We start from the raw sequence: 22,034 nt of genomic DNA on the forward strand, positions 1-22,034 counted from the left end.
ATTTAAAAAAATACAAAGCACGCTATACGCAGAGAAAATGTTAATTATTTATATTGGGGGGTTTTCAAAGATGTCATCTCAGTAACTATAGAAAAATAGACAATTGGTGGAATCCAGCACAGTGAAGGGGAAGGAAGATCGAGGCATCCCCCTTCACTGCACCGGAGGAGCCCGAGATCGGCGGTTTGCCCCGCCCCCAACAGCCACTTTCTGCCTTTGCAGCCCTCTTAAGGGCTCTGAATTGAAGATCCATCCGTGGAATCCAGCACAGTGAAGGGGAAGGAAGATCGAGGCATCCCCCTTCACTGCACCGGAGGAGCCCGAGATCGGCGGTTTGCCCCGCCCCCAACAGCCACTTTCTGCCTTTGCAGCCCTCTTAAGGGCTCTGAATTGAAGATCCATCCGTGGAATCCAGCACAGTGAAGGGGAAGGAAGATCGAGGCATCCCCCTTCACTGCACCGGAGGAGCCCGAGATCGGCGGTTTGCCCCGCCCCCAACAGCCACTTTCTGCCTTTGCAGCCCTCTTAAGGGCTCTGAATTGAAGATCCATCCGTGGAATCCAGCACAGTGAAGGGGAAGGAAGATCGAGGCATCCCCCTTCACTGCACCGGAGGAGCCCGAGATCGGCGGTTTGCCCCGCCCCCAACAGCCACTTTCTGCCTTTGCAGCCCTCTTAAGGGCTCTGAAATACAAAACCCAGCGTCAAAATCCAGCACAGTGAAGGGGAAGGAAGATCGAGGCATCCCCCTTCACTGCACCGGAGGAGCCCGAGATCGGCGGTTTGCCCCGCCCCCAACAGCCACTTTCGACACAGTCCCTCCTTCCTCCACCCCTCAAGCAAGAGAGTTTATCCTGCACTGCTCATTTAGGAGCCTTGCTCTCCTCAGCTCATTTGAGTGCTACCTTTTTTTTTTTTTTTTTTTTTTTTTTTTTTCTTCTCAGCCCACTGCTGGTCGTCGAGGGGGAAGAAGAAAGGAAAGAAAGAAGGAAAGGGAAGGGAAGAAGAAAAAAAAATGGGGCGTGGCCTGATTGCCGCTGTGATTACACATATGGTGTAACGGCTCCTTACACCCGCACCTAGTTTTAAATTAAACTGTGCTATTATATCTTATATTTTTATACAATCGGATAGAACTTGATGCAAAGAACTTTAATTTGTATCTGAAACCGAATATCTCGGAGTTATTGAACTCATCTGCCTAATAAACAAAACAAATCAGATCGCCACAACTGGGGTCCCTGTCGACGCTTGTTGATAAGTGAGCCCTCTTTTAGTGCGCAACAACCCGTCATGCCAGTAAAATCGGCGAAAACGCCGAAACACAAAATTGATTACTCCATGCTCAAAATGGCGACGTCACCAATTCCCACTCCAACCTCGATACACTGGAGTGAATGGGCACAGGAAATTTCAAAAATGGTCACTAAATCCTTGGAAGATAAACTTCATAAATTACAATCAGCAGTTGACTGCATTAATGACCGCTTTGAAACACAGGCTGGCCGTATTACAGCAGTAGAACAGAGGATATCTGAAAATGAGGACGCAGTAATACATGAACGGGAGAGTGTGATTAGTTTACAGACCCAGGTGACAGCACTGACAGAACGTTTAGATGCTCAGGAGAACCGTCAGCGTCGTAATAATATACGAGTAGTGGGGCTACCTGAGCTCCAAGCAGACCAAGACCTCTATCACTTCTTCCAAGTTTGGCTACCAAAGCAACTTGGCCTGGTGACCCCAACGTCTGGTTTTTTATGCGAACGGGCACACCGTTTGGGCCAACGTACAAGTGATAACAACCACCCGCGAACAACGATTGCTAGATACATCAACTGGAAAGAAAAGGAGCTTATCATGCAAGCTTTTCGGAAATCTGGCCGGCTTGAATATAAAGGACAAAAATTGCTACTATTCAATGACTACTCTTTACATGTATCCTCCCTTCGTAAGGCGATGACACCACTATGCTCCATACTTCATCATCGAGGAGTGCGATTTGCACTTATATATCCTGCATCCTTACGCATTTGGTATGATGGGAAATCACACACCTTCACAGACACAATAACTGCTCAACAATTTATAGATTCTATACCTGTGACAGTAGCTAGCGGCGCCCTGGCAATGGATCCAACGGTCTAACTCCTCTTATTTTTGCATCTTTTAAACCTACCTTAGATTGATCAATATAGAGATATGACATCCTTCTTGGACAGCTCCAAATTCACTGTCTATTTTGTCTATTCATTTTCTTATAATTCGTAATGAATTGTATATACTATGTCATATATTCTGCTAAATCAAGCACACTAATCTCAAATTTTCTATTATTGAATAGGTGTGGAATTTATTAGTTGTTCCATATGTGTTATTATTCCGTGGTCACAGGATCACATTTAAAATGTTTTAAAATATGTAGAATAGTGTGGTCCATTCTTTTTCTAACCATATACTATGCTGATATTATTGATTTCTTTTCTTTTACTTTCACACTTTTTTTTATCTCTCTTCTTCTTAGACAGGAGTGTCTGCCCGAGCTTACAACTATATCAATTATTTTTCTGGACAGAGGAGATATAATCTATGATTCAACAATATATATCATATATTATGGCTGATTTACATGTTTTTTCCTTTAATGTGAATGGTCTTAACCATCCCATTAAAAGGAAAAAGATAGCTAATTATGTATCCAATAAACATCCTGATATAATTTATTTGCAGGAAACCCACCTCCTGCCCGCTGCTGCCTCGAAATTTCAACTAAAGGGATTTTCAACTCACTTATATTCCCCTGCAACTCATCAAAAGAAAAATGGTGTGTCAATATTTTTCAATGATAAACTATTTCCCGTTATTCACAATTTTAAAATAGACACTGAAGGAAGATGGTGTCTAGTACATGCTGCGATACACTCAACTAATTTTATTTTTCTTAATATATACGGCCCGGTCAAAGACCACCCAAACTTTTTCAAAGAGCTTCAGTTGGCGATAGTTGAATTTGATACTTGTTCTCTGATATTGGGAGGGGACTTTAATCAAATTCAAGATCTATATATTGACAGATCTTCTTCTTGTAAACCCTCCAAATCCAAGTCTTTCACAGCTCTTCATGCTTTAAAGGACGCCTTTTCTCTTGTGGATCCTTGGCGCTTGCTCTACCCGAAAGGTAGAGAATACACACATTTTTCACCTCCACATAATACATACTCGAGAATCGATTATTTTCTCTTATCCCCTTCTCTTATTCAAGATCTCACCAATACCATTATACATCCAATCTCTCTCACTGATCATGCTGCCATCTCTTTATATATATCCATCTCAGCCCCACATAAGGAATCCCCCTCATGGCGGCTAAACAACGCCTTACTGCTAGACGAGGAAATTATTGAAAAAATCAATTCTTTCACTGCGGAGTTTTTTGAAAATAATTCTAAAGATCCTGAAATTTGCCCTTCCATTGTCTGGGAAGCATACAAAGTAACCCTTAGAGGTGAATTGATTAAAATTGCCTCTTGGAAAAAGAAACAGTCCATGAGAAAGGAAAAAGATTTAGAAAACTCCATCAAAACCTTAGAATTACAACATATGTCTAACCACATACATGACCCAAATACTTTCCAACGTATTCAAAATCTTAAATATGAATACAATACTTTAGTTTCACATATAGCTAGGCGTGATATTTTTATCTCTAACTCTGGTCATTACATGGGAGATAATATAATGGGTCGTCCTTTGGCCAGATACCTTAAAAATAAATCTAAAAGACTACATATAACGGCTATTCAGAATTCATCAGGTCAATTAGTCAAAACCAGATCTCTGATTTCCTCTCAATTTGAAAAATTCTATACTTCTTTATACCAATCCGAATCTACCACTCCTGAAGCAGATATAGACTCATTTCTTACCTCCTTAACTCATCCGACCATTCCAGAATCTGTTAAATTGGAACTTGATTCTCCAATAACTATATTAGAAATTGAAACTGCCATATCTTCCTTACCTGCTGGGAAAGCCCCTGGCCCAGACGGCTTCACGAACGAATTCTTTAAACAATTTCGCACCCTACTAGCTCCTCATCTCCTTAAATATTATGACTTCCTCCACTCCACTCCGGACAAGCAATTCAATTTCACCGAGGCCACCATTGTAGTAATCCCTAAACCTGACAGAGATGACACTTTAGTTAAAAACTTTCGCCCCATCTCTCTCCTCAATTTAGACTACAAGATAATGGCAAAATTACTTGCATTAAGACTTACCAAAATAATCCCATTGCTTATACATAAAGATCAAACAGGGTTCATTAAACAAAGATATATAGGAGACAACCTGCGCCTATTTCACTATATTAACGCTCATGCTAAAACAATGTCAGACCCTGTAATAGGCCTAGCTATTGATGCTGAAAAAGCCTTTGACCGAGTGGAGTGGCCTTTCCTTTTCCATGTCCTGAAGTGGTATAATTTTGGCCCATTTTTTACAAACTGGATAAAAACACTATATCATCAACCCACAGCTCGTATTAGGATTAACAATTCTTTATCTAATAAATTTCCCCTCCATAGAGGTACTCGACAAGGCTGTCCTCTCTCACCATTGCTATTTAATTTAGTGTTAGAGCCACTCCTTTCAGCTATACGACAAAGTCCCTCAATTAAAGGTATTCCCTCCTCTGATCGAGATTTCAAATTAGCAGCTTATGCTGATGATGTTTTACTTTTTCTGAGAGACCCTTTACTCTCCCTTCCCAATCTTATTCACATTATCACTCAATACTCCCTCCTTTCCGGATACTCTGTTAATTGGGAGAAATCAGAGATCTTCCCTCTAAATGATAATATACTTCCATCAGATTTGGCTCATTTTCCTTTCTCATGGTCACATGAAGCTGTGAAATACTTGGGGATTTTAATACATAAAGATTCGGTTCATGCTCAAGATCTTAATATATCTAAAGTCAAAAATCTAGTTCTAAACACTACATCTCGATGGACTCCACTCTTTTTATCCTGGTGGGGTAGAATTGCATCCATCAAAATGACTCTGGCCCCTCAAATTAATTATATCCTTTCTATGCTCCCTCTGTTATGCCGGAAATCATTATTTAATTGGCTAAATATGAAAATATCTGAATTCATTTGGAACAAGAAAAAACCTCGAATTGCTCTCGCCAAACTGAAAGCCTCTAAGATCAACGGTGGTCTCAACTTTCCTGATTTCTATCACTATTATATTGCTTCATTAGCCAAATATGGAGCTTACTGGCTCACTAACTCCACCACTCAAAATCTTCCCACTCAAGATCTTCCTGCCTGGTTTGAAATGGAATGTTTTTTATGTACGCCTTTACACATCTCATGCTTACTAACGGTGTCAATACCAAGGCACTTAAAGAGATACTCTTTATTGGGTGCAACGCAGCATGCTCTTTATCTTATAGATACATTGACTGAAATCTCAGTTAATGTTAGTCCACTCATGTCCCTTTGGAACAATCCCAAAATTCAAAATCACAATAAATCTCTATCATGGAAAAGGTGGCAGCGGGCAGGTATATGGTTTGTCCATCAATTGTCTACCCTCAACTCGTTAGTTCCATTCGATATACTGTGCTCTACATACTCGCTGCCTCCTTCTACTTATTCACAATGGCGTTCTCTCACTGGAGTGTTGCCTTCTTTGCATATACGATTTGACTATATGACTTCCAAAAATACTATTTACAACTGGTCTTCTCTGTCTCTATTAAAAGGCAAGGCGATATCATCCTTCTACAGCATTTTAAGAGATCACTCCTTCACTTTTTCACCTCACTCTATGAAGCACTGGGACGCTATACTTACCACTCCGCTTTCTGACATTGATTGGGAGCTTTTCTGGTCATCAACAAATCGCCCGCTTTTATCTTCTAGAGTATCACAATCAATGTACTTTCTTATGTGGCAGGCAATATGGACCCCACTTCGCATGTGGAAAGCTAACTTAAAGCAAGACTCTGTTTGCTGGAATTGTTTGAAAGAGGAAGGAACTCTTGATCATATGTTATTTCATTGTACTCTAGTCCGCTCTTTTTGGACCTATGTCTGGAACACCATACAATCTATTACTAACTGCTCAGAAGAAATCTCTATAGACATTGTAATCCTTCGATCTCAACACCCATGTTTCACACAATCAAATTGTCCACCTAAACTCATTGATACCATGTTGGTGACTGCTCTCATGCACATTCTAAAAAATTGGAAATCACCCTCGCTATTAGATTATACCTTTTGGTGGAACTCTCTGAGTATGTATCATAGATTTGAATCCTATGCATATGAGAAGAGAGTTACATTCCGAACCTGCATGAACTTGAAATACAACAAATCTCCATGGTCATTCTTAGACTCCTATGTACGCTCATCTTCTTAGACACTCCTGTTATCCTTTTCTTCTCCTCTCTTCTCTCTTTCATTTTTCTTTCCTTTTTCTTTTCTGCTCTCTCTCATCTTTATCTTATATATCCCTTACATACATTTTTAATAATTGGAGCCTTTGCTCCTATACAGTTAAACATAGATTTATATATTTTATATACAGAAAGCTTTATTTTGTTTCTATGTACTTTAAATGATTCTTGTATCCTTTAAAATACTTAATAAAAATTATTGAACTGAAAAAAAAAAAAAAAGAAAAATAGACAATTATAGTGCAAAATATAGACAGCAGATATAAATTCTCAAAACTAATACATTTTGATCACTAAATTGAAAATAAAATCATTTTTCCTACCTTTGCTGTCTGGTGATTTCATGAGTCTCTGGTTGCATTTCCTTCTGATTGTGCATCCTTTCTTTCATTTCTTTTTGCACTCAGGCCCAACAATTGCCCCTTTCTATTTCCTCCCTCCTTCCTTCCTATGTCCTTAGTGCCCCTGGTGCCTCCTTCCTATGTCCTTAGTGCCCCTTTCTATGTCCTTAGTGTCCCCAGCGCCTCCTTCCTATGTCCTTAGTGCCCCTTTTAGCGCTTCCTTCCTATGTCCTTAGTGTCCCCAGTGCCTCCTTCCTATGTCCTTAGTGCCCCCAGATCCAGTGTCAGTTCTCCTTTGTACCTTTGTTCCAGGTCTCCCTCTCTCTCCCTCCTCTGTTATGATCTTGCTTCTCTCTGCTCTTCCTCAGGAGCTCTCTCCCTCTGTCTGCACCTCCCAAAGTCCTGCTTCTGCCTCCTGTCTTTCCCCTTTGGTCCAGGCCTTTATCTCTCTAGTCTTTCTTCTACTTACAATCCCCCTACCTTTTCTGCCTCTTTCTCTCCTTCCTTCATCCCTCCTTCCTATGTCCCCCTCACTGCCATCCAGCCTTTGTCCCATCCCCTCCCAAAAAGCCTGCTGGCCTACCTCCCCCAGAGCCAGCCTGCCTGCCTACGTCCCCCAGAGCCAGCCTCCCCCAAAGTCAGCCATTCTGTCTGCCTACTTCCCCCAGAGCCAGCCTGCCTGCCTACCTCCCCCAGAGCCAGCCTACCTACCTCCCCCCAAAGCCAGCCTGCCTGCCTCCCCCCAAAGTCAGCCAGTCTGCCTGCCTACCTCCCCCAGAGCCAGCCTGCCTGCCTCCCCCAGAGCCAGTCTGCCTGCCTACCTCAGAGCCAGTCTGCCTGCCTACCTCCACCAGTCAGCCTGCCTGCCTACCTCCCCCAGAGCCAGCCTGCCTGCCTACCTCCCCCAGAGCCAGCCTGCCTTCCTACCTCCCCCAAAGCTAACCTGCCTGCTTCCCCCCCAAAGCCTATCTACCTACCTACCCCCTCCAAAGCCAGCCTGCCTGCCTGCCTCCCCCAAAGTCAGCCTGCCTACCTACCTCCCCCAAAGCCAGCCAGCTAGCCTGCCTACCTACCTACCTACCTCTATGCCGCGCAAAAGCCAACTTGCCTTTCTACCTCCTTCCCCCCTACCGTGGGGAAAAAAAGCCTCCCTCCAGGCCCGACATAAACTTCCCTCCGTCCACCGCCTGCTCCTCTGCTTAACTTCCTACAGCTAATCGCGCCCAGCCTTCTTCCCGATGTCAATTCTAACGTTGGAAAGGATGTTCCGGGCCAGCCAGGCAGCGATTGGCTGGCCCTGAACGTCCTCTCCAACATCAGAATTGATGTTGTAAAGAAGGCTTCTGGGCGCGATTAGCTGCAGGAAGGTAAGCAGAGAAGCAGCGGCGGTGGACCGGTGGGGTGGGGAAAGTTTAAATCGGGCCGGAAGGGACGCTTTTTTTTTTTTTTTTGGGGTGCGGCAGGGAGGGACAGGAAGCGATCGCCTGTCCCGTTGTCCCCATGCACAGCTTCGGGACGCTGTCCCTAGAAACGGGACATTTTGGCGTCCTGAAGCTGTGTGTGGGGACAACGGGACAGGGGATCCGAAAACAGGACTGTCCTGTTCAAAACGGGACGTATGGTCACCTTAAGTATAGGGAGAGATACTGAGAAGCTGCAGTGAATACACTTGGTCAATAAGAGGAGTATGAACTGTAAGTGGAAATGGACAGGGAGCTAATGAAGTGACTTGAGGAGAGGGGTAATGTGAGCATAATGACACTGGCGAAATATGAGGTGTGCAGCAGAATTTTGAACAGATTGAAGAGGAGTGATATGGTTTAGCAGAAGACCTGTGAGAAGCAAGTTGCAGTAGTCTAGACAAGATGTGATGAAAGTGTGGATGAGGGTCTGAGCAGTGTCCTCAGAAAGGAAAGGCCAGATTTTAGTAATGTTGACGAGAAAACCAACAGGGTTTGCCAGTCTGTTAGATATGTGAAGAGAAGGAGAGAGATGAGTCAAAGATGACCTTGAGTAAGTGGTGATTTATACTGTCAAAAGCCACAGATAGATCAAGGAGAATGATGATGGAGTAAAGACCTTTGGAGTTGGCCAGAAACAGGTTAAGACAACGACGGTGAAAAGCACATTCAAGTAGCTTGGATAAGAAGGGGCGGAAGGAGACAGGATGATAGTTGGAAGGGCAGGTAGGTTCCAGTGAGGAATTTTTGAGAAGCAATGTAACTACGGCATGTTTGAAGGCATCAGGCACAGTTGCAGTGGAGATTGATAGGTTGATGATATGGCAGATAGAGGGGATGACAGTAGGAGAGATGGTGATAAGTAGATGGATGATAATGGGAGCAGACGAAGAAGTAGTGAGTTTGGAGGAGGAAAGAAAATGTGTAACTTCCTCTTCAGTGATTTCAGAGAAGGAAGAAAAGGTGGCAGAGGTTAATGGAGAGTTGGAAGAGTGAACTGGAGGAGGGAGAGGTAGAGGTGATTTTGTTGGGAACTTGAGGTTAATCTTGTGAACCTTTGTCGTGGAAGTACTCAGCCATAGTCTGGGAAGAAAGCAAAGGAGTTGGAAATAAGGGCACTTTGAGTAGAGAGTTGAGTGTGGCAAAGAGTCGGCAAGGGTTACAGCCAAGAGAATTACTCAAGTGGGTACGGTTGTCTTGTTTTGCAAGTGAAAGGGCAGACTGGAAAGAGGTCAGCAGGAATTTGAAATGCACATAGTCAACATTAAGATTTCAGCCAAAGACGTTCCATAGATCGGGCACAGGAACGTAAGTAGTGGATCGTAGAGGTCAGCCAGGGCTGGGGTTTGGCATGCCTTACAGAATGTGAAATGGGAGGAGTGAAGGTATCAAGAGCAGAGGAAAAAATGGTATTATAGGAAGAGACTGCCTCACTGACAGACTTACATAGCATAGTGTTTGAGAGGAGGGGGGGAGACAGTGGTGGAAAGAGTACAATGGTCAATAGCCTGCAGATTCTGGACCATTCTTCAAATTTCACTAGGCTCCTCATGTTATCAACCCCCATATGCATAAAATGCAACAAGGAAAAGATCACCCCTACGCTGATATAATAATCATAGGAACTAGGGATGACACAATGGACCTGCCAGAAGATAAAACTGACTCAGTTTCATCTTCTTGGAGGTCCATTGAATTATCTACATCACAACCTATTGCAGAAAGCAATTGTCATCTGCAAAGAGGCAAACCTTACCAGACAGACCTTCTGTAATATCTCTTATAAAAATGTTAGCATCAACAACCCAAGAACCAAACATGGCTGCATACCAGTGGTAACATCTTTTTCCTCAGAATGAGCTCCATTACTACTATCTTCTGTTGTATTTCATTCGACTAGTTTCTGAGTTGGTTACTTTAGGGCCCAACTATTAGTCTATGTTGAACCGTGTCAAAGACTTTGCTAAAATCTAAATACACCACATCTAGCAAGCTCCCTTAATTCAACTCTATGGTCACCCTGTTAAAGAAATTAATTCAATTTTTCTAACAAGTCCTGCCTCTAGTGAAACCATATTGCCTCGGGTCCTGCGATCCATTAGATTCCAGAAACCTTACTGTTCTCTATTTTAAAAGTGTTTTCATTCATTTACTTACCACACATGTCAGACTTACCAGCCTGTAGGTCCCAACTCCCTCATTACTTCTGCTTTTGTGTAGAGGAATTATATGCACCTTTCTCTAGTTCTCTGAGACCACTCCTGACTGAGAGAAGCATTGTAAAGATCAGCCAATTGGAGCTGCCAGAACTTTTCTACTCTTCTAAGTTCCTTCGGAAGTATGCCATGCAGCTGCATTACTATGTCATACTCATATCCTATCTCAATCATCTTTTCTCCAAGCTGAGCAGCCCTAACATGCCTCTTTTTGTTATCATATTTATTGCCATTCTTGGAATCTTTTCTACCTGCACTGTATCCTTTTGGAGACAAGGCAAACAGAACTAAAAGTCTTGAAAACAAAGCCATGAACAGAAAAAAGGGAATCATGGACAATAAACATTATACAAATTCAACATATGTCCAGCCTAAAGGAAAGTAAGATGGATGCAGTGACGTACCAAGGAGGGGCGGGGGAAGGTCCACCCCGGGTGCAAGCCCTGAGGGGGTGCTCTCGGCCTTGGTGTCCAGTTCCCCTCCCCACCCGATGTCCGGATTTTCCCCCCACACCGTTTGCGGTGGAGAAGCAGCCTGCAGTGGGATCGCAATGCCAGCGATCCCTGGGCTGCTTCGGCGCTGCTTCCTCCGCCGCGGTCCCGCCCCTCCGGATCGCTGGCATCGCGATCCCACTGCAGGCTGCTTCTCTACCGTAGGTGGTGCGGGGAGGCCAGGGGTCGAGCGGGTCCTTCGGGGTGGGTCGGGGCATCAGGCCTTCAGGTTGGGGTGGGCAGGCAGGCCTTCAAAGGGGGGGGGGGGGGACAGGCAGGCAGGCCTTCAAGGGGGGGACAGGCAGGCTTTCAAGAGAGGGACAGGCCTTCAAGGGGGGGACAGGTAGGCAGGCTTTCAAGGGAGGGACAGGCCTTCAAGGGGGTACAGGCAGGCCTTTAAGGGGGGACAGGCAGGCCATCAAGGGAGGGACAGGCAGGCAGGTCTTCAAGGGGGGGACAGGCAGGCAGGCCTTCAAGGGGGGGACAGGCAGGCAGGCTTTCAAGAGAGGGACAGACCTTCAAGGGGGGGACAGGCCTTCAGTGGGGACAGACAGGGCAGGCCTTCAAGGGTCGGGAGACAGGCCTTCAAGGGGATCAGGCAGGCAGGCCTTCAAGGGGGGGGCAGGCCTTCAAGGCGGCCAGGCAGGCAGGCCTTCAAGGGGGCCAGGCAGGCAGGCTTTCGGGGGGGGGGGACAGGCCTTCAGGGGTGGGATGCAGGCCTTTAAGGGGGGACAGGCCTTCAGTGAGGGGGGGCCCTGGTGTAGAAGTACAAGGAGGGAATACGGGGTTCAAAGAGAAGCGCATATGCCGGACTGGGTGGGAAGAAATAATTGGTCTGAAAATAGAGAAGAGGGAAAGAGATGATGGACCATGGTTTTTAGGGAGGGAAGGAACAGAAAGGGAGAGAAGTTGGACACAAGAGATGGTGTGGAGAGGGGGATAGAGATACTGGATAGGAGGGTAGTTGGGAAAAGAAAGGGAGAGATGGTGGACCCTGGAGTAGTGGGGAAGGAGGGAGAGATGCTGGATGAAAGGGTAGTTAAAAAAAGATGGATCTGTGGAGGGAGACAAAAAAAGGAAAGATGCCAGACCTCCTGCCGAGGGAAGGGAAACGGGGAAGACAGAGATGGCAGATGGATGGTTAGCAAGAAGGAAGAAGGAGACCCTGGCAAGCAAGTTATCAGAAGACAACCAGAGCCTTGGACCAACAAGATTTGAAAAATAACCAGACAACAAAAGGTAGAAAAACTAATTTTATTTTCTGGTTTATGATTACAATATGTCAGATTTGAAATGTGTATCCTGCCAGAGCTGGTGTTAGACCGCACACGTGAGCTAGGATTTAACAGAGAGAGGAAAAGTTCTTTATGTTTCTTTATTTTATTTACACCACAGCGCCAGTGTGGTTAGGAGAAGCCAAAGGGGGGTGAAAAAGCTATAAAATAAACCCACCAGGATGTTTGAAGGAAAAAAAACAACCAATTGGGCAGGAAAGTTGAATTGAAAAACCAATTCAATAGGCTGAATCGAATCGAATTTTTTTTTTTTCTTGAATCGGGCAGCATTAGTTTGCGCTACTCTCTTAGACTTTAGGACCTGGGACTGGGGAGAAATGGCATCCTCAGTACTTTATAATGCAAATGAAACAAGGATTTGGTCAGACTTTTGAAGGGTCTGCAGAAGAAAAATATTGTATAGGCCGGGGACATGAGACAGCAGGAAACAGGAACTTTTCTTCCTTCTATTTTTGTGAATGGAAAGGCTGAGGATGTCAGAGAGTTCAGTTAAAATATGTGCTTTATAAGAAAATATAATAATATGTTTTATAAAGTTTATAGCATTGCTGGCCTACCCGGTGAGGTGTTCCTAATGGTGGTGGTGGTGGCATCGTGTAAATGTGTTGAGAGGAAGAGGTGGTCTGGGAAATTCTGCTGAGCAAATTCTGGGCCCATTTCCACCCCCCAGTTAGTCCACTCCACTCAACTGGTTCACACACTGAGTGGGTCTTTGGGTGTTGTGCCTGGGTAGTTGTTTTGGGATCTCTTCCAGTGGTTTGTCAGTATCTCCTTGTAGTCCAAGGAAGGAAACTTTGTTAACCTTAGCATTGACCTTCAGAATATGTTTGTAACAGCCCTGCTTGTGTGGCATTAGGCTATGTAGTGATCGAAATTAAAAAACAGACCTTTGCACATTTTTGCACTATATGGTGGGTGTATGAGGAGATTCACATTTTCTGCACAGCTAAGTCCGTGTGAAGTTACCTTGTGCTGTATTTGACATCTAGCAAGGTCTCTGTTTGGAAGGAAAGATTTAAGCTTAAAAATGAAGTGGCCAGAAATTATGGTAAAAGCAGATAGGGTTGCTGATTTTAAGAAAGGTTTGGACAAATTCCTGGAGGAAAAGTCCATAGTCTGTTATTAAGACATGGGGAAAGTGTCTGCTTGCCCTGGATCGGTAGCATGGAATGTTGCCACTCTTTGGGTTTTGACCAGGTACTAGTGACCTGGATTGGTTACCATGAGAATGAGCTACTGAGCATGATGGACCATTGGTCTGACCCAGTTAGGCTATTCGTATGTTATGTTCTAATCTGTAGGGGCGTTTGTTTTCACTTCTTATTTTAATGTATTTTTTTTCTGGGAACTTATCAGTGTTTTTTAGAATGGGAACAAAAATGGAAGAGAATTAATGTGTATGGAATGGGGGGGGTTTACTAATTTCTTCAGCTAAATAATTCAGTCCACCTCAACCAGACATAGGAGAACTCACGCACCATTCACACACCCTCCAACCAAAATCGTCAAAAGAAAAAAAACTGTTCGACAACCTCCTAACACTCAACCCCCAACTCTACAACCTATTGACCTCGACCACAGACTACAAAACCTTCAAAAAAGAAATAAAAACCTTTCTATTAAAAAAACACATAAAACCGAACTAACACAATCAGAACTGTCCCAAGCATCACCTGCAACTACTTCTGATGTCATGACAATTCAGACATAATTTATGTTATGCTTGGAATAATGGTTACATATATGAGGTTCAATAAAAGAAAATTTTCACTGTCTGTTTCTATTATGACCATTTATTCCATTTCATGGTTATTACAAAAAAAATTTTTTTACATGGGGGGGTGTCAAAAAATGATGGGCCCTGGATTCCACATACCCTAGGTATGCCACTGGATGGATGAACTGGATTTTGTAATGACTGGGCTTTATGCTTCTCTAGCAGGGAGAGGCAAAACATCATAATGTGGTTCTGGTTGCTGGCCTTCGTGGGTTTCTACTTCCTGTTCCGCTGGTACTGGTACAGACAGATACTCCAGAACCTCACAGATAAATATGTGTTCATCACGGGCTGTGACTCGGGCTTTGGAAACCTGTTGGCTCGTCAGCTGGATGAACAGGGTCTGCGGGTGCTGGCGGCTTGTCTGACACAGCGAGGGACTGAGCAGCTGAAGGAAGCCACATCCCAGAGACTGCAAACAATAATCCTGGATGTCACTGACAGTGAGAATGTCGCTGCTGCAGCCAGTTGGGTGAAACAGCAAGTGGGAGACAGAGGTATGTTAAACTTTTTGGTTGTACTGCCCATGCTGTGACAGCTGTGCAATGGATCCTAAAGATACCGGTAATTTGGGTAATATTCAGCCTGTGTCGGCCACTGCTGGCATTTTATATCCAAATTCCGTACTGGAAAATACCAACACTGAATATTCAGGAATAGTGCGAGACAGTCTGACCAGATATTCAGGGGCATGGGTAGTTAACCACCACTGAATATCTGAGCAAGATACAGTCCTTCCTAATTAACTCACACAGAATATTGAACCTATAGTTAAACTGTAAAGAATCACTTGGCCTTCTACAAAGTCTTTACTGGTTCATAGTAGAACCACCCGATCCTTGTACAAAGTCCTTCCAGTTTTATGGATATTTTAAGTACACATTCCTTCTAATAATAATGTGCTTGCAGGTTTCACTCCTCCTCCTCTCAACACATGGCAATCTAGAGGATTTGTTTATTTCTACTCCACCTATATGTTATAAAGCACCCACAAAAACTTTACACATACACAACAATAAAATTCAACAGGAGCAGGAAGTGACATCAGAGTGACAGCCAAGGCCGATGCAGGCAGCAAGTTGGAGATGTTGCTTGTGCCAGCGAAGAGTTAAATAAGTACGGGGGAAGGAAAGCACACACATGGCAAGGGGGGCAGGGAAGGAACAGAGAGCAGGGAAGAGGGCGAGGGTGCCATGTCCCTGGGCATCTTCTACCCTCGTTATGCCACTGGTAGTGGTATATAAGTATTAGCACTTTAAAAGAAATCCTGCTAGGCACCAGCGGCCAACGAAGCTGCTGAAGTGTTGGAGTGATATGCATGCACCTAGAGGTTCCCAGGTACAATAGTAGTCCGTCTTACTGAGCCCTAAGCTCTGAACTACATAGAAACATAGAAAGATGACGGCAGAAAAGGGCCAAGGCCCATCAAGTCTGCCCACTCTATAGACCCTCCCCTTAAGATTAGCCAATGTTTTACCCTGACCCACGTAGGGATCCCACATGGGCGTCCCATTTATTCTTAAAATCTGGCACGCTGCTGGCCTCAATTACCTGTACTGGAAGCTTGTTCCATTGATCAATCACTCGCTCCGTGAAGAAATACTTCCTGGTGTCGCCGTGAAATTTTCCGCCCTTGAGTTTGAGCGGGTGCCCCCTTGTGGTTGAGGGGCCTCTGAGAAGGAAAATGTTATCTTCCACTTCTATACATCCGGTGACGTATTTAAACGTCTCAATCATGTCTCCCCTCTCCCTGCGTTCCTCGAGAGTGTAGAGCTGCAAATTGTTTATTCTTGCTTCATACAAGAGACCTTTAAGCCCTGAGACCATTCTGGTGGCCATCCTTTGGACCGACTCGACCCTCTGTATGTCTTTGCGATAATGTGGCTTCCAGAATTGCACGCAGTATTCCAGATGAGGTCTCACCATGGTCCTGTACAATGGCATTATGACTGCAGGCTTTCTGCTGACGAAACTTCTACGGATGCAACCCAGCATCTGCCTTGCCCTTGAGGAAGCCTTCTCCACCTGATTGGCAGATTTCATGTCTGCGCTAATGATTACTCCTAAATCTCGTTCTGCTGAAGTCCTGGTCAAGGTCTCCCCGTTCAAGGTATAAGTTCTGCACGGGTTTCTGCTACCCAGGTGCATGACCTTACACTTTCCAGCATTGAAGCCCAGCTGCCAGGTTGAGGACCAGCATTCCAATGTACGCAGGTCCTGCGCCATACTATCTTGTAGATTGCCCTCGTTTACCATATTACATAGTTTGGCGTCGTCGGCGAATAATGTTACTTTACCTTGAAGCCCTTGAGTCAGATCTCCTATGAATATGTTGAAGAGGAGCGGACCCAAGACCGAGCCCTGCAGCACCCCGCTGGTCACTTCCGATGTCTCAGAGAAAGTACCGTTAACCATCACCCTCTGAAGTCTGCCACTCAGCCAATCAGTCCTAAGATTATAAGCCTGTCACCATTAGTTTCAGTTTACTCAATACAAGGAGCTGATAGGACAGGTGATACGTTCTTAATTCTAACTGTTCTTGTGTAAGACCCCTTTTTACCTGGCTGCTGAGATAGGGCCACACAAAGTATTTTTCCTATAATAGGGCTGTGAGCCGAGACCCGCGTCAAGCTGGCAGGCCGTCGCAAGCACTCTCCACACAGTCTCCCTCTCTGTGAAATGAAGCAGGCCACTCCAGTAGTTATGGAAAACAAGCTCTAACTTTTACTTCTTCCAACGGGAGCAAGAGGCACACTTAAACGATACAGTTCTAACAAAAACAGGTACTATGTACATTCTTTTCCTGACTCATTTTAAAAGGAAAAATCTCCTAACATAAAGATCCTCTGTTTTGGCTGGATGGTGATCTGTTGGGGGAGATCTGCCGAAAGACTATTCTCCTGCCCAAAGCATGAGCTTAAGAGCCCCTCTGATGATGTCATTCATTTTTTTCCTTGACTCTACCACCTTTGACAGCCCTAAGCCTAGGAACAAAACTCTACAAATTATGGTCATGCACCAAATAATCCTAGCTCCTTGGAGCATGAAATCTGGCTACATTTGTATATGTAATGTTGAATCTAATACAGCTCCCAAACTCTTCACACATTTCTTTACCGAAAACTGGGCACCCAAATCTCCAACTTCCTTGGATAACTCCCAGTCTATATATCTACCCATCAACATAAGTTCTGTTTTCTCCACATTCAGTACCAACTGATTATTCCCCAACCATCTCTCAAACTTCTCCAAACACAGCTCAGGCTGTTGAACACACTGACCCCATTGACCTTCCAGAGGGATAAAATCCTGCAAATCATTCACATAAAGCTGATATGCCACCCTCAAATTTCTGAGGCCCAGATTCTCATCGGGATGCTAAATGTTAGATGGCAGTAGGCGTCCTACTGCCGCCTAACTTAATTGTTTTAATTGGTGCTCAATGACGCGGTAGTTGACCATATAGTTTATAACCAACTAGCTGATCACCTGGTATTGCCCGGTTATAAATTCCGTTGAGGATTAACATCACACAAATTTTCAGTTTTCACTTTCTGTTTAGATTTTACCACACCACACCACAGCTGCACTTCCTTACATAATGTTAAATGACTTTGTGATATCATTCCAAAGCTGTTACCTCTCCTCCTCTCTGCCTCCACCCCCGCCTCTTCCCATTCCTTCCCTCCACTTGCTCCCCACCCCCTTCCTTATCCCATACCTCTAGTTGAAGTTGTTTGCGGCGTGGTCCGGATATAAATTCCCTTGGGTTTTGGTTTACATTCACTTGAGGATTAGCATCACACAAATTTTCAGTTTTCAGTTTCTGTTTAGGCTTCAGCACACCATACCACACCACAGCTGTACTTCCTTATATACTGTTGACTGTGACATCATTCTGACTGTGTAACATCATTTCCCAAGCTTCACACAATTGGTCCATCTATATATTTAAAGTCTGATTTATCTGTGTGTGTGACCCCCTTCCCACCCCCTCAGTATTTTTTCCCAGATAATAACCCAGATATATACTAAGTTTGGTTGAAATCTTTCTATATGTTTCAGAGTTATGCTGGAACATACATACATACTTAATGTCACACCGCGCCCCTGAGATGCGCAGTGAGCCCACAGGATCGTGACAAAACTTCTGGCCCAGCATGTCCCTTACAACCAAGGGACCCTTCAGGACTTATCTGGCTGGTTAACAGCCTAACGGGGTCATGCAAGTAATGAGTCTTAGTCAGAAATGGCAAAAACAATAGCTTTATTTCAGCCACTGGCCAAATAAACCATAATACAGGCTTCAGCTTTGCATTATCAAAAAAAACCCCACTCATTCCATGAAATCATATGGTTCTTATACAGAAGAAAAACCTTAAAACCCATGCTTGTCAGTAATGGCTTTAAACACAGTCCCCTGCTTCTGGACTTTAACAGTGCATTCATAAAACAGTCCTCTTCACCAGAGCAGTTGGTTATATATTTTAGGCTTGCAATGTTCACTCAGCTGTGTATTCAAAATGAGCACTGCCAGTCCTTGGCCAGATAATGAAAAGAGAGAAAAAAAAACTCACAGCAAACTGGGTAGCATAGCATGCAGGTACAACACATGGCTTCACTTCAGCATAACCTTTCCTTACATAAGCTGTTTCTTTATAAGCCGAACTTGTGCTCAGAAAAACAGGCACTGTAAGGAAAAATCTTATTTCAGCCTAGCATGTAGAAAAGTTTGATTCAGAGCTAACGTTCTGGTTACGTGCAGAGATTCTAAGGACATTTCCTTCTGAAACGTTGCTGTAGCAACTACACATAGCTGTGAGAGAGGAACATGATTGCCTAGCCTGGCTGCTAGCAGGGAAAAGCATACAAACGTTTGTTTGAATCAAAATCAATGCTTTAAGGCAAAATTCAAAGGGTTAGATTCACTAAGCAAACCAATCGTGTACCGATCCGTTTGCAACACCATTACGACCAGATTTCCCTCCGGCCCGATTCACTAACCTCTCCTGCGATCCGCTTCCAATCCGTGCATGCAAATGAGAGGAATCGCATGCAAAGTAGATAGGGACGCAATTCACCAAACAAATTTTTGAAACCGACTGGGCTTGGCCGATCAATCCAAGAAGCGACTGGTGGGGACCAGTCAAAAACTTCTTTCTGACTCTCAAGCTTCATTGAAGCCCTGCTCTATGCCCTGCTCTCTGCTGCCCCGAATCTCTGCTGCCTGCCGCCCCTATGCTCTTCCCCAAATCTCTCCTGCCTGCTCTGCCCCAAATCACCGCCCTGCTCATCCCCGGTTTTCTCCTGCCTGCTGCCCCGAATCTCTCCTGCCCTTCCCCCACACTACGAGCCTGTGGTTTTAACTCGCGGGTTAAAACCACAGGCTCACTGGGCTGTTAAAAAGTTAAAATAAAATTTTTAAAAGTCATGGATCAGAGGGGTATTAGACGCATGCGCAGACTATCTACAGATGGTCTGCACATGCGCAGGATCGCACACTAGCGATCCGTGTCGACAAATGAGGGCATTCCTCTGATTGCCCTCATTAGAATTTTTTTCAATTTGTGAATTTGTCGGGCTTGCTGGGATTGGCCACAGATCGCCCCCAGAAGATAGGTTAGTGAATCTAGCCCAAAGTCCAGAGTTCTAGGAGAGGAAACTAAACTCTCCTCAAAGAAAAAATACAGCTTATCTTGCAGCTCAGTGTCTGCAGACAGAAAACAAAACACATACGTTTCAATGCACTTCCATGTCCACAAGAAAAGTTTCAGCTCCTACCAGACTCTCCTAAATATCCATCGCTTCTCCTTGGTCCTGCTCACAAATTCCAGAGGGAGAATACATCTCCTCTGCCTCTGCCATATGCCAATCTGTTTCTCCAGCCTCCTCTGGCTGGTCAGAGAGAATCTCACTCTCTTCCTGGTTCTCATCAGTTCCAGCTGTAGTCCTTCCCTGCCTCTCTCACCTTGCTAATCTGGACTGCCTCGCGTTAAGCTGTTGAAAGACATACCCCCTGAGCCTGGATGGGGGAAGGACTCTCCACACACTAGCTTGGTCCGTTTGTCTACATACAGATTTCTTTCCAGTCCTGACTCTTACAGGGACAGGCTACTGGAAAGGCAGTAATCTCCTGGCAGTATCAGGGACAGGTTTAAACTGGGTAAAGCTTTCCATGTCTGTCCTTTTTCCTGCTAATCCTCATCTGATGCAATCTCTCTGTCTAAGTAGTAGTCGGCTAATTCTGCAGTCTGGGTTTCCACTTGATCAGGTCTCCTGCATTGGGGTTGAAACGAACAGGGTCCGTTTCTTGGTCGCCCTTTCAGATATCTGGAGGCAGTCCCTTTAGGCAGGAAGGATACTCAGACTTGTCCCAAAGAGATTGCCTGTTTATTATTAGTCTTACATCCAGTTTTATACCTTTTTACATGGGTCAGTGGTATTAGCAGATGACGTGAGTACAAACCATATCTGGTGACAGGATACATAAACTTCAAAAAAGTAACCAACACAAGAAAGGGGGATGGGTGAGCAGCATATGTGCTTCATTGTCTAAAATTTAAAGGTGCTGTCTTAGCAACAGTGTCTTATCTAAAGCTTCCCTTATCTTTCTCAACCAGAACATAGCTGTGGGAGGTCGAACCTCCATTGTCCCAAGCAGCTAGCTTCATAGCAGGATTAAATGACCTAGTCTCGGAACATATCAGCAGAATCAAAACAAACTGTCTCTGTGTTTGTGTTTCCCAGCACAAACAGAGTTAGAAAACTTATAAGATATATGTGTGTCCCTTCAGGGGTGTAGTGAATTTCCTCCTCATCTTTGAGACAAAACCAAAAATGGAATTGGGTTTGTCAGAATACACACATACATCCGATTTTAGATAGACAGATAGATTAAAAAGTAATTACCCAAAAAAGGTGTTGCTATGCAGCCTCCAGGACCGGTGCCTAGGTCCCTGGCAGCTAGCGACATATAGTGATGCCGAAGCCTGGAAGTGGGCATGGTTAGGGATGACCTGTGAAACCCTGGCCTGCATTTCTGGTGCCTAGGGTCCCATCAAACAGAAATTCTGGAAACGGCGCTCGCTGGTGATTGACATGCTGCAAGCACATGTTATGTAGACACCTGCTGCGGCAGGCACTACTTACAGAATCAGCCCCTAAGTGTCTTCCTCATATAAATATTAAACAAAAGGGCTAACAGTGCAAAAACGTGTGACCACAAATATGTTAGCTTCTACGCCTCCTCCTTACAAAATCAGACTACCCTTCCCCCATCCTGCCTTACCAAGTTTCCAGGGAAATACTTTTAAAACCAATAGGAGGAAATATTTTTTCACTCAGAGAATAGTTAAGCTCTGGAACACATTTGCCAGAGGTTGTGGTAAGAGTGGATAGCGTAGCTGGTTTTAAGAAGGGTTTGGACAATTTCCTGGAGGAAAAGTTCATAGTCTGTTATTAAGGAAGACATGGGGGAAGCCACTGCTTGCCCTGGATAGGTAGCATGGAATGTTGCTACTCTTTGGGTTATGGCCAGATATTAGGGACCTGGATTGGCCACTGTTGAGAACAAGGGGCTACTGGGCTTGATGGACCGTTGGTCTGACCCAGTAAGGCTATTCTTATGTTCCTATTTTCTTACAATCCAAGTACATTTAATAATGATAAAAATAAAATTAAAATGTCAAATCAAAATTTAAAGGACTCAAGAATATTGTCTGGGGAAGAACTACAAATGTAATAGAAAGGGGGGAAGGGGAAACACAGTTGGGAATTTTCCTTTTTGCATGATTCCAGCAGCGTTGTCAATAGGAGCAGGTTTAGAAAGCGTCTGAGAAAAGGAAAGTTTTTAAATCTGCTTTAAATCTATCAGTAGATGCTACTGATCGGAGCGATAGAGGTAATGAATTCCATAGCTTTGGTCCGTTAACAGAGATAATTGCATCTCTGATGTGCTCATGAACGATTTCCCTGTAAGATGGA

At 44.3% G+C, this 22,034-nt stretch overlaps 1 protein-coding gene across 4 annotated transcripts in view; it reads left to right on the plus strand.

The window, feature by feature from the left end:
• Positions 1 to 22,034, plus strand: part of LOC117356902 (retinol dehydrogenase 7-like) — an 85,096-nt gene that overhangs the window by 45,400 nt on the left and 17,662 nt on the right. For all 4 annotated transcript variants that reach the window (XM_033936806.1, XM_033936804.1, XM_033936805.1 and 1 more), the window contains one exon: positions 14,214 to 14,548. In XM_033936806.1, coding sequence (XP_033792697.1) covers positions 14,236 to 14,548 — 313 coding nt within the window. In that variant the 5' untranslated portion in view covers positions 14,214 to 14,235. The remainder of the gene's footprint in view (positions 1 to 14,213; positions 14,549 to 22,034) is intronic.

This window comes from Geotrypetes seraphini, chromosome 3 (genome assembly GCF_902459505.1).
Source record: "Geotrypetes seraphini chromosome 3, aGeoSer1.1, whole genome shotgun sequence".
In the NCBI taxonomy this organism is placed as follows: domain Eukaryota; kingdom Metazoa; phylum Chordata; class Amphibia; order Gymnophiona; family Dermophiidae; genus Geotrypetes; species Geotrypetes seraphini.